The 16,607-nt window shown below is 46.2% G+C and overlaps 2 protein-coding genes across 2 annotated transcripts; one reads left to right on the forward strand and one right to left on the reverse strand.

Moving 5' to 3' along the window:
- Window positions 1-1,460: 1,460 nt before the first annotated feature.
- Window positions 1,461-2,066, reverse strand: LOC123076437 (E3 ubiquitin-protein ligase EL5-like). Its single transcript, XM_044498690.1, has one exon. The coding sequence runs from the start codon at window positions 2,064-2,066 to the stop codon at window positions 1,461-1,463; it is 606 nt and encodes a 201-aa protein (XP_044354625.1).
- A 4,350-nt stretch (window positions 2,067-6,416) lies between these two features.
- On the forward strand, window positions 6,417-7,803 carry LOC123080166 (2'-deoxymugineic-acid 2'-dioxygenase). The gene is made up of 2 exons (XM_044503063.1): window positions 6,417-6,675; window positions 6,763-7,803. The coding sequence occupies exons 1-2, from the start codon at window positions 6,451-6,453 to the stop codon at window positions 7,585-7,587; spliced, it is 1,050 nt and encodes a 349-aa protein (XP_044358998.1). The 5' UTR covers window positions 6,417-6,450; the 3' UTR covers window positions 7,588-7,803.
- The last annotated feature ends 8,804 nt before the right edge of the window (window positions 7,804-16,607 follow it).

Consider the following 16,607-nt stretch of genomic DNA (forward strand, 5'->3'; position numbering starts at 1 on the left):
GCGAGGAGTACTCCTCAATTTGTAAAGGAGGTAGGGTGGCTGTTGGAGATTGCGGAAGCAAAGGAGGGATCGACTTGCTAAACCGATACCATGTTAGATGGAAAGATAGGATTGCATACATGGATAATTCATTAATCAGGTGCATGATGCACATATATAGGTACAAGTGTATTGGCCTCTGCTTGTCTTGCAAGATGTATAAATATACAAGGACGCCCTTGACAAGTCAATAATCAATCACTAGATTTAGGATCACAAGCCGATGCGATGCCCGATAAGTGCCACACGTGTGGGCGTTAGGGGGCTGCCCACACATTTTGTGTGGTGTATAAGAGGAACATCCCACACACCCACGTGTGGGTAAAAAAAGTAATGCCCACACACATATTTTTTCCCTCCCGATCCCTCTCACACGCGTGCGTGTGGGCGAAATAGATAACGCCCACACATCCCGTACGTCAGGCCTCGTACCTTGTGGTCCCGCACGCCCGCATGACAGTCACCGCGCGTCCCGCAGTTGCCATGGTCCAGACCCTCGCCCATGTTCGTTTAACTGCAGTTGCCATGTCGCTGAACTTCGGTTGCCATGTCGGACAACTACAGTTGCCATGGTTGCTCAACTGCAGTTGCCATGTATGGTCTGATCTACTGCAGTTGCCATGATTTCAAAACTTTAGGAGTTGCCACCCACTAACACTAGGCAGTTGTCATGTAGCACTACAAAAAGGCATGTCAAAAAAACATGTTCGGGTAAAAGAGAGAGTTGCCATGTGCTCACAAGCACGCTAGGGCAGTTGCCATGTAAAAGAAAGAGTTGCCATCTGCTTACGTGCACACTACGGCAGTTGCCATGTACCATGCAAAAACACATGGCAACTCGGGTAAAAGAGAGTTGACATCTGCTTACAAGCAAAGCTAGGGCAGTTGCCATGTACCTGCAGAAACATATGGCAACTGCCAGCTTTGGGTGTGGGCTAGGAGACGGGCGTGTGGGTGAAGTGATAAATGCCCACACACCAGCCCCCTCCGCGTGCGTGAAACTAGTGTGTGGGGGAATTGCTAAACGCCCACACACCAGCCCCCCGTGTGATGAAAAAAGGATGTGTGGGCGACGGAATGAATGCCCACACACCAGCTTAGTCCTACATGGCACACAAAAACTGCTAGAACGTGCCAAGATTCATGCAGAATTGGTTGGACGAGGATCCATATGTGTGGGCGAATTGCCAGACGCCCACACGTGTGGGCATTAGACTTTTCGATATACAAAGGAGAGAGAAGCCATGACGGAATAAATACAATGCCTTCTATGCATGTATACATGCTCAACGCTTCTGACCAGAGAAGCCTCACTCGCAGGTCGCAGCGTACGACCAGTAATACTTACAATGATGTAGTACATTCACGTTTTTGAGTTCTCTGCGCTCAGTTATCTCTCATCATCAGCGTCAGCCATACGGTCATACCATTTGTGCCGGCAACGGCGCGAAAAGGTTGCACCGGCAGACCGGGCACGTCGAGTGCTCGTGCAGCCACGGGTCGACGCACTGCTGGTGGAACATGTGCAGGCACACCGGCATCCGCTTCACCGTATCCCCCTTCTTGACCTCACCGAGGCAGATCGTGCACTCCGACCCACCGCCGCCCTCCGGCTGCTTGTACTCCGGGATGTCATACGCCGTCAGCACCCGCGCGCCACCATGCACAGGTGGCTCCCGGGCTAGCACGGGAATGGGACTCGGTGTCTGGTCCAGAAACTGTGGTAGAGCGCTGCCACCGCCGCCGCTTCGACGGGCGCGCGCGCACAGGCACGGCGGGCAGAGAAGTCGGCCCGCGCCACGGAGTGCCCCGTGGGCGGAGGCCAGGCACCGACGCAGCGCCAATAGCTGGAAGAGGTCGCCGCAGAAGGCCGTGTACATGCAGGCGGCGGTGCTGACCCACCAGAGGACGACGATGGAGGCCGCGACCATGCAGACCTTGCTGTGGGGCTCCCGCGCCAGGTTGACGAACGCGTAGACGACCGTGGACGTGCTGACGATGAAGCACGCGGTGATCATCCCATCCATGGCTAGCTAATTAAGCCAGCACCTATTCAGTTTTGAGAAATTAATTTTGGAGTCTTTGCGGGCTTAATAATCGCCTCGTGAAGTCTTCGTCGCGCAAGAATTCCAATGGGTACAGACGAAGCAAGCAACGAGCCAACGAGCCAAGCATAGGAGGAACCGAGCGGTTATTGTTATATAGTACTCTCTCCGTCCCAAAATAAATGTGAATTGTCTTACTTTTTTCTTAAAAATGTCTTTAACTTTGTACTAACTTTAATATAAAATTGTATTAAAATTAATACATTTATTTTAGAATTGAGGTAGTACGGTTAAATTGGTGTACTTTAATACATAGATATGCAATACTCTCTCCGTTTCAAAATATTACAAAGTTGAGATATTTATTTTGAGGAAGTTAGGACAAAATTGAGATATTTATTTTGAGACAAGGGTACTCCATATATGTGTAGATATCTTAATATGGTCGGCAGCATTTCTATGGCGACCTTTTACATTTAGAATGGTGCACACAGACTGTTCTAGTGAAGATAATCCCAAGTCAAGTGATTCCGGTCACCCCTAGGTTCTCCGTATATGCCGGTGAGATGCCATCCCCACTAGCAGGATTCATCAATACGGGTGTCAATTAAGTTATGGTGCAATTATCTAGAAATGGCATTCAGTTCCTTGTGCCGAAGCATCAACAAGGCTCCGCTTCTACCATCGCTTTCCACCACTTCCATCTCGTCAAAGTTTATCTTCTCTCATTAGTTTTTCCGCCTTTAACCTTTCCCAATTGTGTCTCACACAGAAAAATAACACTTGGTTTCGATTGCTTCTTGAGTTCCACAAGCGTTCAAGTTGTCGTGGATTTTCAACCCGTGGCAGTTCCAACTTATGAATTTTGTTGTGTCCGGGCAGGCTCATCCTGGGAGCCTGCCTATCCTGTGTTTATTGCAGAATTGCTAGTGCCTTCACCATTCTTTTGTGGCCTTTTCTTCTCGTGGACATTCAAAGGCGATGCAATAGTAGTACCATTTTGATTTGATTTTCCAAGTTGTCCACTATTGCAGCCATCTGATTAGCTTTCAGAGGTATAGACGTATAGTTGTGCAGAAGGGATCTCATTCTTCCCAGAATCCCCCGGTGCTAAGCACTTTCTTGATTTTGGATCAATCGGCATTAGATGGATATCGATGAAATCCATATCAGTCATGTCAATATCTGAAAATCCATCGTATTTCTTCAATAGATTAGGGTTGGACCGTGAATATCTGAAAATCCATCGTATTCCTTCAATAGATTAGAGCTTGTCCTATGTGTCAATATCTGAAAATGTCATTCTTCCATTGCACGCCCCCAATCACCAAGACATTGGAACTGGAACGCGAATAGAAGCGTACATCCGTGGTGAAGTTCATCGAGATGAAGGAATTCTGATTAAACAATCGGAAAGCGTTTTTGCTACAGTGGACTGCGAGTTTTTTTTTTTGAGAAACTCAGTGGACTGTGAGGTGCTTCAAGAAGAATGGAACGTGTCGTGAATTCGTCCCAGAATATCGTATGCTCCGTTTCTGCCATGGATCCGCTTCTGCGTTGGCTCGTCCTAGAATATCGTAGGCTCCGTTTCGTGCTTTGTCCAGCCATCTAGGAATAGTTCTAGTGAACATGTCGTGTGTGTGTGTGTTAGTGTGTTTTTAAACAGTCAAATCGTGTTGGGAGCCCTTTTACCTCTGCAGTTTGGTTAAAAGTCGCTGTGAAATATGATCTGTGCTGTAGTAAGGACTGGTCTGCTTATATGGTCGTAAATAAGCAGTCAAATCTGTTTGTTTGATCGGTGCCTGTGTCTGCTTGTGATGGATGCCAATAGTTCGTGCACCCATTTTTGCCCGCGTTGCTGCTGCTTCAGGAGCTCGTACCTCTGCCCGGCGACTTGGGTGACGCGCTGGCGTCGTCTACTGCAGCCCTTGCCGTGCCGGAGATTTGTGCTTCCCGGCGGCAGCTGCATGGCCTCAGTTCTGATTGCCTTTGGTATGGACCCACTCATGCAATAAGGGAGCAGACAATTGTTGGTGGTGCTACCAGCCTTGCTCTAAATATGTTCCACGATCAGGTAACACTCGTTAATGGCTACGGTCGTGAACCAAATAATTTCACATGTGGGGGCGCGGACAGTAAATGATGGTACCAACGAATGACACACATATGCGTTTTATCATAGTAACATTCACGTACATAGGGGGGTTGTGCTGCATGTGACCCGCGCAATAATCAGGCAAACCCAGACTCATTGCATTAGGTTTCTCGTCGACGTGGGGAGGTTAGGGTTTCTCGCGGTGCGTGCGCGACGACCAGATCTAGTGTCAGGCATTTTAAATTGATTCAAGGGTTCAATCACAACGAGTACGACTCCAGGCTTGTTTTTAGGGGCACGTGCACAAAGACTTTCCGGTTAACATTTGCAAGTTCAGGCCGGCTTTGGTATGGAAGCAGCTACAACACGCGTCGGCGGCTTGTTCTGACGGCGGTAATAGTAGTTCGCTGATCTAGGGACCTCGATGGTTTTTATTATGTTTAAGTTGTTTTTTTTTTACTTCGGGTGATCTTTTTAATAAACCTGGCTATGTCGAAAAAGAAAGAAAAACACCTCTTCGTTGAAAAGTATAGTGTAATTTTTTGGTGGGCCTCCTCTAGTCATTTAAGTAACAACTTGATTTTTATGAATGCAATTAACGACAAGATCACGTGTCCCCCCCCCCCCCCCAACAAAATACTCTCCCTTCGCGGAAGCACACTTTGGTTATTGGTTGTATATGCACCTTATATGGGGATTTTTTTTAGAAATTAGAAAAAGTCAAAATAATTTAAAAGTATTTTTAGATTACACTTGACATTGTTTTGCACTAGTATATAATTTTTCACGAAAAAAACCAACATTGTCCTCAGGGCAAAAAAGACAAAAATTATTTGCTATTATAGGTCACCATTCACACTATTTTGACCAAAAAATTGTCTTTTTGAAAAGAAGTCAAAGGGTGATTTTATTTTTGTGAAATTTTTCTCACAAGTATAATAGAAGGTTAAGTTTATTTCAAAAATATTTTCAGAGTTTTTGACTTTTTGTTGAATTGCTAATTTATTTTTCCATATAGAGTGTATATACACCCAGGAACCAAACGTTCCCGTCCTATCTCTTCGCCTGAATTAGTACAACTTTATACCCGGAGGCAGTACTTAATCTTAACATGTACTACTAGCTTCCTAAAAAACCTTGATCTTAACATGTACTAGCTTGCCAAGCAGTGGCGGAGCTACACATAAAAACCTGGGCGGGCCAAATTGAAGGGAAGTCTGACTATTTTAATCTAATGCCCCATTTGCTTAAATATCCTAGTGTATTTTCACCAAAATTGGACGGGCCATAGCACAGTTTTGCTTGGCTGTGGCTCCGCCAGACGCCAGTGTTGCCAAAGCCGTGAAGGAGTTGCCCCTACCAACCGCAAAGGTGTGTGAGCGAATCCTCCACTACCTCGGTGGTTGCAGCGATGACGGCACCTCATCGCGGGGCATCGTCTCAATGGAGGAGAAGGCATCTACGGAGGCGGTGCGGAGGGAGCGGCACAATGCGGCGCGTCAGGCGGCGTTTACGAAGCCCAACACCGCGGCCCCCGACCTCACGGAGACATCCACGAGGCGACTGCTTCGCCTCGACGGGGAACTCGCCAAGATTGGGGAGGAGTGGGCGCTCCCTTAAACCCCTGTCGCCGCCGGCAGGGGCAAGAGCAGGGCTCCCCGGCCAGGGACGGCATTGGCCGAGGCGGCTCTCCGCACGACGCAGAAGGAAGCGGAGCGGCTCCTCCGCGAGGGTCAGGCAGTAGCTAGGCAAGGCTTCCGTCTGTGGAAGAACCACTCCGACGACACAACGACAAGGACCAGTCCGACACACATTTTCTTGATCTTAATATATGCCTAATTTCTTTGTTTTTTTTTTGCGGGCACGTCTCTAAAAAAACTTGATCTTCACGTGTACCAACTTCGCTATTCTTTGACTGCAATTGTTTGCTGGTTGCTTCTTGGCACAACATGCATGGTGGCTACTGGCCAGCACATACATGATGCAAAATTGACAAACAAATCAACAATGCAATCAAATTAGGATCGACCAATATCTGTTAAAAAATTTAGGATCGAACTTCGTATCCTGCTAAGACTAAAAAGACTACATATGTTTTCTATTAGATGAAGTATTCTTTTTCAATATTTCTGTGGATTGTGATCTTGCTAACCACGTGTGTCACGCGGTCCATTTTCAATATTTTTAAGGAGGTGTACTGAAGCACGCCCCCTCTATATATCACACTCTTCTAACGAGTCAGCCAGCAAAGCCAGAAGAGAAGGTCCACTGATGACAGAGATGGAGCTGCTGTCCGATTGCCCGGTGCACACCTCCGTGCCGGACAAGTACGTGTTGCCCCCGGAGAAGCGCCCTTCGCTCCTCGACGACGAACCCAGCTCCGATGTTGCCATACCGGTCATCGACCTCCACGGCGCCGCCGTCTCCGACGACTGCCGGCGCCAGCTGGTCGCCGCCAAGATCATCAAGGCCAGCAAGGAGTTCGGCATCTTCCAGGCACGTCTGTTGAAGTTTTGATTCACAATTAGGCATGGAAGGTACGTTGCTTGAGCTGAGGTAGCTGACCGGTCGATCTATCCATAGGTGGTGAACCACGGCGTGGCGGAGGTCGTGGTGCAGGGGTTCCGCGAGGCGGCGGCGGGGTTCTTCGCGATGCCGGCGGAGGAGAAGCTGCCGTACCTCTCCGATGACCAGAGCAAGCACTTCCGCGTCTCCTCCAGCACCCCCTATGACCGGAACGGGGACCGCTATTGGCTGGACTACCTCAAGATCAACTGCCACCCCGTCACCGACGAGCACGTCCGAGAGTGGCCGAACAAGCCGGAAAGCTTCAGGAGCTCCCTCGCCGAGTACTCCGCGACGGTGCACGAGCTTGCACAGACGCTGCTCCGGCTCATCGCAGAGGGGCTCGGCCTCGACGATGGATTCTTCGCCGGCGACCTCAGCGGCGGCAGCACCCAGATGAACGTCAACTACTACCCGTCGTGCCCGGACCCGAGCCTCACGCTGGGCCTCCTCCCGCACTGCGACCGCCACCTCCTCACCGTGCTCTCCCAGGGCGACGTCGCCGGGCTGCAGGCGAGGCACGGCGGGCGGTGGCTCCTCGTCCGTCCCGTCCCTGGCGCCTTCGTCGTCAACCTGGGCCACCAGATGGAGATCATCACCAACGGGCTCCTGGCCAGCGTGGAGCACCGCGCCGTCACGAACACCGACGCGGCGAGGCTGTCGGTGGTGACCCTCATCATGCCCAAGATGGAGTGCCGCATCGGGCCGGCGCCGGAGATGGTGAACGAGGCGACGGGACCCGCGAAGTTCAGGGAGTTCGAGTTCAGCGAGTTCATGAAGGCCTACAGCGCCGCCGCCGCCAGCAGGGAGGACGTGCTCTACTACTTCAGGATCCACCAGTAGCTCGGGGTCAGCCGCTCCATAAATAAATAAGGAAACAGAGAAGAACGAGGACCCGTCGCGCATGCGTGCGTGGCCTTCGTGCGCCGCCAAGACCACTGGGATTTCCTTTTTGGGAGTTCCTTCTCTCTCACCTCTCTCAATGCATCCCCACGCACGCACGTCCTCCTCTTCGTTCGCGCGCCTCGATCAATCTCAACCCCAATTAATTTCGCCCTCCGTCGTTCGCCGCCGACGAGCTCCGTAAAAAAAGCTGACCTTCTTCTTCTTCGTCTTCCCGAATTCCGGCACCGGACCATGCCGTACGGCACCTCCCCTCGTCTTCCAAAGACACCGCGCGCAATTTCACCCAAGGAACCGCCGCCCGCCCGCCGTGGTTGCTGTCTTCCTCGCCTCCGGCAGGCATGGGTGGCTGCATGCAATCCGCTGTTTCAGCACGCACACATGCACGCTCGCCAAAACCGGTCGCCGCATGTCAATACCACGCGCGGTTCCGAACCAAATCTAGCGTGGCTTTCTTCCCTGGCGCGTAAGCATAACCACGCCCAATCATGGATGTGTGGTAGCATATTCAGGTTAATTTCCATTCTACACCACTGTATGAGTTTTGAGTGATCTTATTATCCAGAGAGTTCAGACTTCATGCATGATCAAGATCCCTACCTCAAGTTGTTGTCGTTGCAAGATGAGGTCGTCCGTGTTCCTTCCATTATACATCTCACAAATTAGCATGGGCATATATGCCTACAAAGATTAGACTGAAATGTATAGAAAACTGACACAAGAATAAAATATCAGATTTGCTATCTCACACTAGATGTGAAATAGCTATCTCACATCTAGACGTGAAATAGCTATCTCACATCTAATCCTAGAGCCGTTGGATCTCGTCTCTTAAGATTCGTGCAAACGCATGTTTTTTTAGGCAACGCCCAAACGCATGTTTCTGGCTGGCGCGCGCTCGCGGCGCGTAGTCTCGCTCGCGGCCGGTATCCAGGTCATTACTAGTGCGGGGCCGGGCCTTTGTTTGTTTTTTCGGCTTCTGTCTTTTGTTTGTTTTGGCCTCTGCTATCGAATTTGCTGTTTTGATTAGTGCAGATTTCGTCTGCGTAGCTGCGCCTGTGCGTTGGCCATTTTTTCTTTGTCGGATGTTTAGCCATATGAGCTGCGTCGCTTTGTTTATTACCCGTGTCCACGTTTTCTTGTTTTTCTTCTCTAGTCTATGCACCCTATTAAAAACACACGAGCTAAGTTTTTGCAGTTTTCTTTTGTATTTATTCATTTTAAATTTGTTAACCATATTTAGGGCAGAATTATTTTGCTTGTGTCTTTTTTTCTAAAATGTCTATGTTAACTGTATACCCATTATCCAACGCGTTCGATTTTCTGTTTTTCTTTGTCTCAGTTACAAGTCCATACTCGACTCGTAATTAGGCCTGATCTTTTGTGTGCTAGTTGCAAGTCTACCCTCGACTTGTAACTAGGCCCGAAGTTTCTTTTTGTCTCAGTTGTAATTCCTACATTAACTCGTAACTAGGCTTGATATGGGGGCCTAATCCTGTTTTTTTGTCTTTAGTTGCAAAGTCACCCTCGACCTTTTTTGTCTGTTTTTGTTCGGTTTTCTATTTTTTTGGTTTTGGTTTTCCTTTATTGTTTTCTTGTTTTTCATTTCTGCAATATAAATTAATATTTTTTAAAACTCATGAATTTTTCTTATCAGTGTCAATTGCATGTCCATCACCACACAACAAGTGCAAGTTCGCTCACCTTCAATGCAACTGCTACCTATAGGACGAAAGTGTTTTGTCAGGAGGGCATTTGCGTGTCTCCTACTAGCTAGACACACAACTGCAAGCATCATCCCTGACTGCAACTGCATGTCTTCAACATGATTACAACTTCGTTTGTACATATGCAAGTGTTTGTCGTTGCACATGTACCACCAAACATGCAACTGCACGATCAACGTCGCCCACATAACCTGCATGACACCGAACCAGTTTCATGTCCACTTTTGACATGCAACTTGCTCGACCGAGTTGTATGCCCATCCTTGACCCGAATAGTGCCTCCGACAAATGGGGGGGGGGGGAAGGGGTGTTTGTCACTTTCGACATGCAACTTGCAACTGGGACGTGTGTTTTTCGGTGCCCCCAGTTGCAAGCCGACCATAGACTCACAACTAAGGTGTGTGTGTTTGTCGAGGGTCCCTAGTTGCAAGCCGAGCATCGACTCACAACTAGTGTGTGTGTGTGTGTTGAAGGAAATATGCCCTAGAGGCAATAATAAAGTATTATATATTTCCTTATATCATGATAAATGTTTATTATTCATGCTAGAATTGTATTAACTGGAAACATAATACATGTGTGAATACATAGACAAACAGAGTGTCACTAGTATGCCTCTACTTGACTAGCTCGTTAATCAAAGATGGTTATGTTTCCTAGCCATAGACATGAGTTGTTATTTGATTAACGAGACCACCTCATTAGGAGAATGACGTGATTGACTTGACCCATTCCGTTAGCTTAGCACCCGATCGTTTAGTATGTTGCTATTGCTTTCTTCATGACTTATACATGTTCCTATGACTATGAGATTATGCAACTCCCGTTTACCGGAGGAACACTTTGTGTGCTACCAAACGTCACAACGTAAATGGGTGATTATAAAGGTGCTCTACAGGTGTCTCCAAAGGTACTTGTTGGGTTGGCGTATTTCGAGATTAGGATTTGTCACTCCGATTGTCGGAGAGGTATCTCTAGGCCCACTCGGTAATGCACATCACTATAAGCCTTGCAAGCATTGTGACTAATGAGTTAGTTGCGGGATGATGTATTACGGAACGAGTAAAGAGACTTGCCGGTAACGAGATTGAACTAGGTATCGAGATACCGACGATCGAATCTCGGGCAAGTAACATACCGATGACAAAGGGAACAACGTATGTTGTTATGCGGTCTGACCGATAAAGATCTTCGTAGAATATGTGGGAGCCAATATGGGCATCCAGGTCCCGCTATTGGTTATTAACCGGAGACGTGTCTCGGTCATGTCTACATAGTTCTCGAACCCGTAGGGTCCGCACGCTTAACGTTACAATGACTGTTTTATTGAGTTTTGATGTACCGAAGGAGTTCGGAGTCCCGGATGAGATCGGGGACATGACGAGGAGTCTCGAAATGGCCGAGACGTAAATATCGATATATTGGACGACTATATTCGGACTTCGGAAAGGTTCCGAGTGATTCGGGTATTTTTCGGAGTACCAGAGAGTTACGGGAATTCGTATTGGGCCTTAATGGGCCATACGGGAAAGGAGAGAAAGGCCTCAAAAGGTGGCCGCACCCCTCCCCATGGTCTGGTCCGAATTGGACTAGGGAAGGGGGGCGCACCCTTCCTTCTTTCTCCTTTCCCCTTCCCTTCTCATACTCCCACAAGGAAAGGCGGAGTCCTACTCCCGGTGGGAGTAGGACTCCCCCCTATGGCGCGCCTCTCCCCTTGGCCGGCTACCTCCCCCTTGCTCCTTTATATACGGGGGCAGGGGGGCACCCCAGAGACACAACAATTGATCCTTGAGATCTCTTAGCCGTGTGCGGTGCCCCCCTCCACCATATTACACCTCGATAATACCGTTGCGGAGCTTAGGCGAAGCCCTGCGTCGGTGGAACATCATCATCGTCACCACGCCGTCGTGCTGACGAAACTCTCCCTCAACACTCGGCTGGATCGGAGTTCGAGGGACGTCATCGAGCTGAACGAGTGTAGAACTCGGAGGTGCCGTACGTTCGGTACTTGATCGGTCGGATCATGAAGACGTACGACTACATCAACCGCGTTGTGATAACGCTTTCGCTGTCGGTCTACGAGGGTACGTGGACAACACTCTCCCCTCTCGTTGCTATGCATCACCATGATCTTGCGTGTGCGTAGGAAATTTTTTGAAATTACTGCGTTCCCCAACAGTGGCATCAGAGCCTGGTTTTATGCGTTGATGCTATGCACGAGTAGAACACAAGTGAGTTGTGGGCGATATAAGTCATACTGCTTACCAGCATGTCATACTTTGGTTCAGCGGTATTGTGAGATGAAGCGGCCCGGACCGACATTACGCGTACGCTTACGCGAGATTGGTTTCACCGTTGCGAGCACTCGTTGCTTAAAGGTGACCGGCGGGTGTCTGTCTCTCTCACTTTAGTTGAACCGAGTGTGGCTACGCCCGGTCCTTGCGAAGGTTAAAACAGCACCAACTTGACAAACTATCGTTGTGGTTTTGATGCGTAGGTAAGAACGGTTCTTGCTAAGCCCGTAGCAGCCACGTAAAATATGCAACAACAAAGTAGAGGACGTCTAACTTGTTTTTGCAGGGCATGTTGTGATGTGATATGGTCAAGAGATGATGTGATATAATGTGTTGTATGAGATGATCATGTTTTGTAACCGAGTTATCGGCAACTGGCAGGAGCCATATGGTTGTCGCTTTATTGTATGAGATGCAATCGCCATGTAATAGTTTTACTTTATCACTAAGCGGTAGCGATAGTCGTAAAAGCAATAAGTTAGCGAGACGACAACGATGCTACGATGGAGATCAAGGTGTCGCGCCGGTGACGATGGTGATCATGGCGGTGCTTCGGAGATGGAGATCACAAGCACGGTGCTTCGGAGATGGAGATCACAAGCACAAGATGATGATGGCCATATCATATCACTTATATTGATTGCATGTGATGTTAATCCTTTATGCATCTTATCTTGCTTTGTTTGACGGTAGCATTATAAGATGATCCTTCACTAAATTATCAAAGTATAAGTGTTCTCCCTGAGTATGCACCGTTGCGAAAGTTCTTCGTGTTGAGACACCACGTGATGATCGGGTGTGATAGGCTCTACGTTCAAATACAACGGGTGCAAAACAGTTGCACACGCGGAATACTCAGGTTAAACTTGACGAGCCTAGCATATAACAGATATGGCCTCGCAACACGGAGACCGAAAGGTCGAGCGTGAATCATATAGTAGATATGATCAACATAGTGATGTTCACCATTGAAACTACTCCATCTCACGTGATGATCGGACATGGTTTAGTTGATATGGATCACGTGATCACTTAGAGGATTAGAGGGATGTCTATCTAAGTGGGAGTTCTTAAGTAATATGATTAATTGAACTTAAATTTATCATGAACTTAGTCCTGATAGTATTTTGCAAATTATGTTGTAGATCAATAGCTCGCGTTGTTGCTTCCCTGTGTTTATTTTTGATATGTTCCTAGAGAAAAACTATGTTGAAAGATGTTAGTAGCAAAGATGCGGATTGGATCCGTGATCTGAGGATTATCCTCATTGCTGCACAGAAAAATTATGTCCTTGATGCACCGCTAAGTGACAGACCTATTGTAGGAGTAGATACAAACGTTATGAACGTTTGGCTAGCTCAATATGATGACTACTTGATAGTTTAGTGCACCATGCTTAAACGGCTTAGAATCGGGACTTCAAAGACGTTTTGAACGTCATGGACCATATGAGATGTTCCAGGAGTTGAAGTTAATATTTCAAGCAAATACCCTAGTTGAGAGATATGAAGTCTCCAACAAGTTCTATAGCTAAAAGATGGAGGGGAATCGCTCAACTAGTGAGCATGTGCTCAGATTGTCTGGGTACTACAACCGCTTGAATCAAGTGAGAGTTAATCTTCCAGATAAAATAGTGATTGACAGAATTCTCTAGTCACCATCACCAAGTTAGTAGAACTTCGTGATGAACTATAGTATGCAAGGGATGACGAAAGTAATTCCCGAGCTCTTCGTGATGCTGAAATCGACGAAGGTAGATATCAAGAAAAACATCAAGTGTTGATGGTTGACGAGACCACTAGTTTCAAGAAAAGGGCAAAGGGAAGAAGGGGAACTTCAAGAAGAACGGCAAGCAAGTTGCTGCTCAAGTGAAGAAGCCCAAGTCTGTACCTAAGCCTGAGACTAAGTGCTTCTACTGCAAAGGGACTGGTCACTGGAAGCGGAACTGCCCCAAGTATTTGGTGGATAAGAAGGATGGCAAAGTGAACAAAGGTATATTGGATATACATGTTATTGATGTGTAATTTACTAGTGTTTATAGCAACCCCTCGGTATTTGATACTGGTTCAGTTGCTAAGAGTAGTAATTCGAAAACGGGAGTTGCAGAATAAACAGAGACTAGTAAAAGGCGAGGTGACGATGTGTGTTGGAAGTAGTTCCAAGATTGATATGATCATCATCGCACACTCCCTATACTTTCGGGATTAGTGTTGAAACTAAATGTTATTTGGTGTTTGCGTTGAGCATGAATATGATTTGATCATGTTTATTGCAATACGGTTATTCATTTAAGTTAGAGAACAATTGTTGTTCTGTTTACATGAATAAAAACCTTTTATGGTCATACACACCAACAAAAATGGTTTGTTGGATCTCGATCGTAGTGATACACATATTCATAATGTTGAAGCCAAAAGATGCAAAGTTAATAATGATAGTGCAACTTATTTGTGGCACTGCCATTTAGGTCATATTGGTGTAAAGCGCATGAAGAAACTCCATACTGATGGGATTTTGGAATCAATTGATTATGAATCACTTGATGCTTGCGAACCATGCCTCATGGGCAAGATGACTAAAACGCCGTTCTCCGGAACTATGGAGAGAGCAACAGATTTGTTGGAAGTCATACATACAGATGTATGTGGTCCAATGAATATTGAGGCTCGTGGCGGATATCGTTATTTTCTCACTTCACAGATGATTTGAGCAGATATGGGTATATCTACTTAATGAAACATAAGTCTGAAACATTTGAAAAGTTCATATAATTTCAGAGTGAAGTGGAAAATCATCGTAACAAGAAAAATAAAGTTTCTACGATCTGATCGTAGAGAAGAGTATTTAAGTTACGATTTTGGCCTTCAGTTAAAACAATGTGAAATAGTTTCACTACTCACGCCACCTGGAACACCACGGTGTAATGGTGTGTCCGAACGTCGTAATCGTGCTTTATTAGATATGGTGCGATATATGATGTATCTTACCGATTTACCACTATCGTTTTGGGGTTATGCATTAGAGACAGATACATTCACGTAAAATAGGGCACCATCAAAATCCGTTGAGACGACGCCTTATGAACTGTGGTTTGGCAAGAAACCAAAGTTGTGATTTCTTAAAGTTTGGGGTTGCGATGCTTATGTGAAAAAGTTTCATCCTGATAAGCTCAAACCCAAATCGGAGAAATATGTCTTCATAGGATACCCAAAGGAGACAGTTGGGTACACCTTCTATCACAGATCCGAAGGCAAGACATTCATTGCTAAAAATGGATCCTTTCTGGAGAAGGAGTTCCTCTCGAAAGAAGTGAGTGGGAGGAAAGTAGAACTTGATGAGGTAACTGTACCTGCTCCCTTATTGGAAAGTAGTTCATCACAGAAATCTATTCCTGTGACTCCTGCACCAATTAGTGAGGAAGTTAATGATGATGATCATGTAACTTTAGATCAAGTTACTACCAAACCTCGTAGGTAAACTAGAGTGAGATCCACACCAGAGTGGTACGGTAATCCTGTTCTGGAGGTCATGTTATTTGACCATGACGAACCTACGAACTATGATGAAGCGATGATGAGCCCAGATTCCGGGAAATGGCTTGAGGCCATGAAATCTGAGATGAGATCCATGTATGAAGAACAAAGTATGGACTTTGGTTGACTTGCCCGATGATCGGCGAGCCATTGAGATTAAATGGATCTTCAAGAGGAAGACGAACGCTGATAGTAGTGTCACTATCTACAAAGCTAGAATTGTCGCAAAAGGTTTTCGACAAGTTCAAGGTGTTGACTACGATGAGAGTTTCTCACTCGTATCTATGCTTAAGTCTGTCCGAATCATGTTAGCAATTGCCGCATTTTATGAAATCTGGCAAATGGATAAACAAAACTGCATTCTTTAATGGATTTATTAAAGAAGAGTTGTATATGATGTAACCAGAAGGTTTTGTTAATTCTAAAGGTGCTAACAAAATATGCAAGCTCCAGCGATCCATCTATGGACTGGTGCAAGCATCTCGGAGTTGGAATATACACTTTGATAAGTTGATCAAAGAATATAGTGTTATACAGACTTGCGGTGAAGCCTGTATTTACAAGAAAGTGAGTGGGAGCACTACAGCATTTCTGATAAGTATATGTGAATGACATATTGTTGATCGGAAATAATGTAGAATTATTCTGCAAAGCATAAAGGAATGTTTGAAAGGAGTTTTTCAAAGAAAGACCTCGGTGATGTTGCTTACATATTGAGCATCAAGATCTATAGAGATAGATCAAGACGCTTGATAAGTTTTTTCAATGAGTACATACCTTAACAAGATTTTGAAGTAGTTCAAAATAGAACAGTCAAAGAAAGAGTTCTTGCCTGTGTTACAAGGTGTGAAATTGAGTAAGACTCAAAGCCCGACCACGGCAGAAGATAGAAAGAGAATGAAAGTCATTCCCTATGCCTTGGCCATAGGTTCTATAAAGTATGCCATGCTGTGTACCAGATCTATTGTATACCCTACACTGATGTTGGCAAGGGAGTACAATAGTGATCTAGGAGTAGATCACTGGACAACGGTCAAAATTATCCTTAGTGGAATAAGGATATGTTTCTCGATTATGGAAGTGACAAAAGGTTCGTCGTAAAGGGTTACGTCGATGCAAGTTTTGACACTAATCTAGATGACTCTAAGTCTCAGTCTAGATACATATTGAAAGTGGGAGCAATTAGCTAGAGTAGCTCCGTGCAGAGCATTGTAGACATAGAAATTTGCAAAATACTTACGGATCTGAATGTGACAGACCCGTTGACTAAAATTATCTCACAATCAAAACATGATCACACCTTAGTACTCTTTGGGTGTTAATCACATAGCGATGTGAACTAGATTATTGACTCTAGTAAAACCCTTTGAGTGTTGGTCACATAGAGATGTGAACTATGGGTGTTA

The sequence above is a fragment of the Triticum aestivum genome, chromosome 3D (assembly GCF_018294505.1).
Source record: "Triticum aestivum cultivar Chinese Spring chromosome 3D, IWGSC CS RefSeq v2.1, whole genome shotgun sequence".
NCBI lineage: Eukaryota > Viridiplantae > Streptophyta > Magnoliopsida > Poales > Poaceae > Triticum > Triticum aestivum.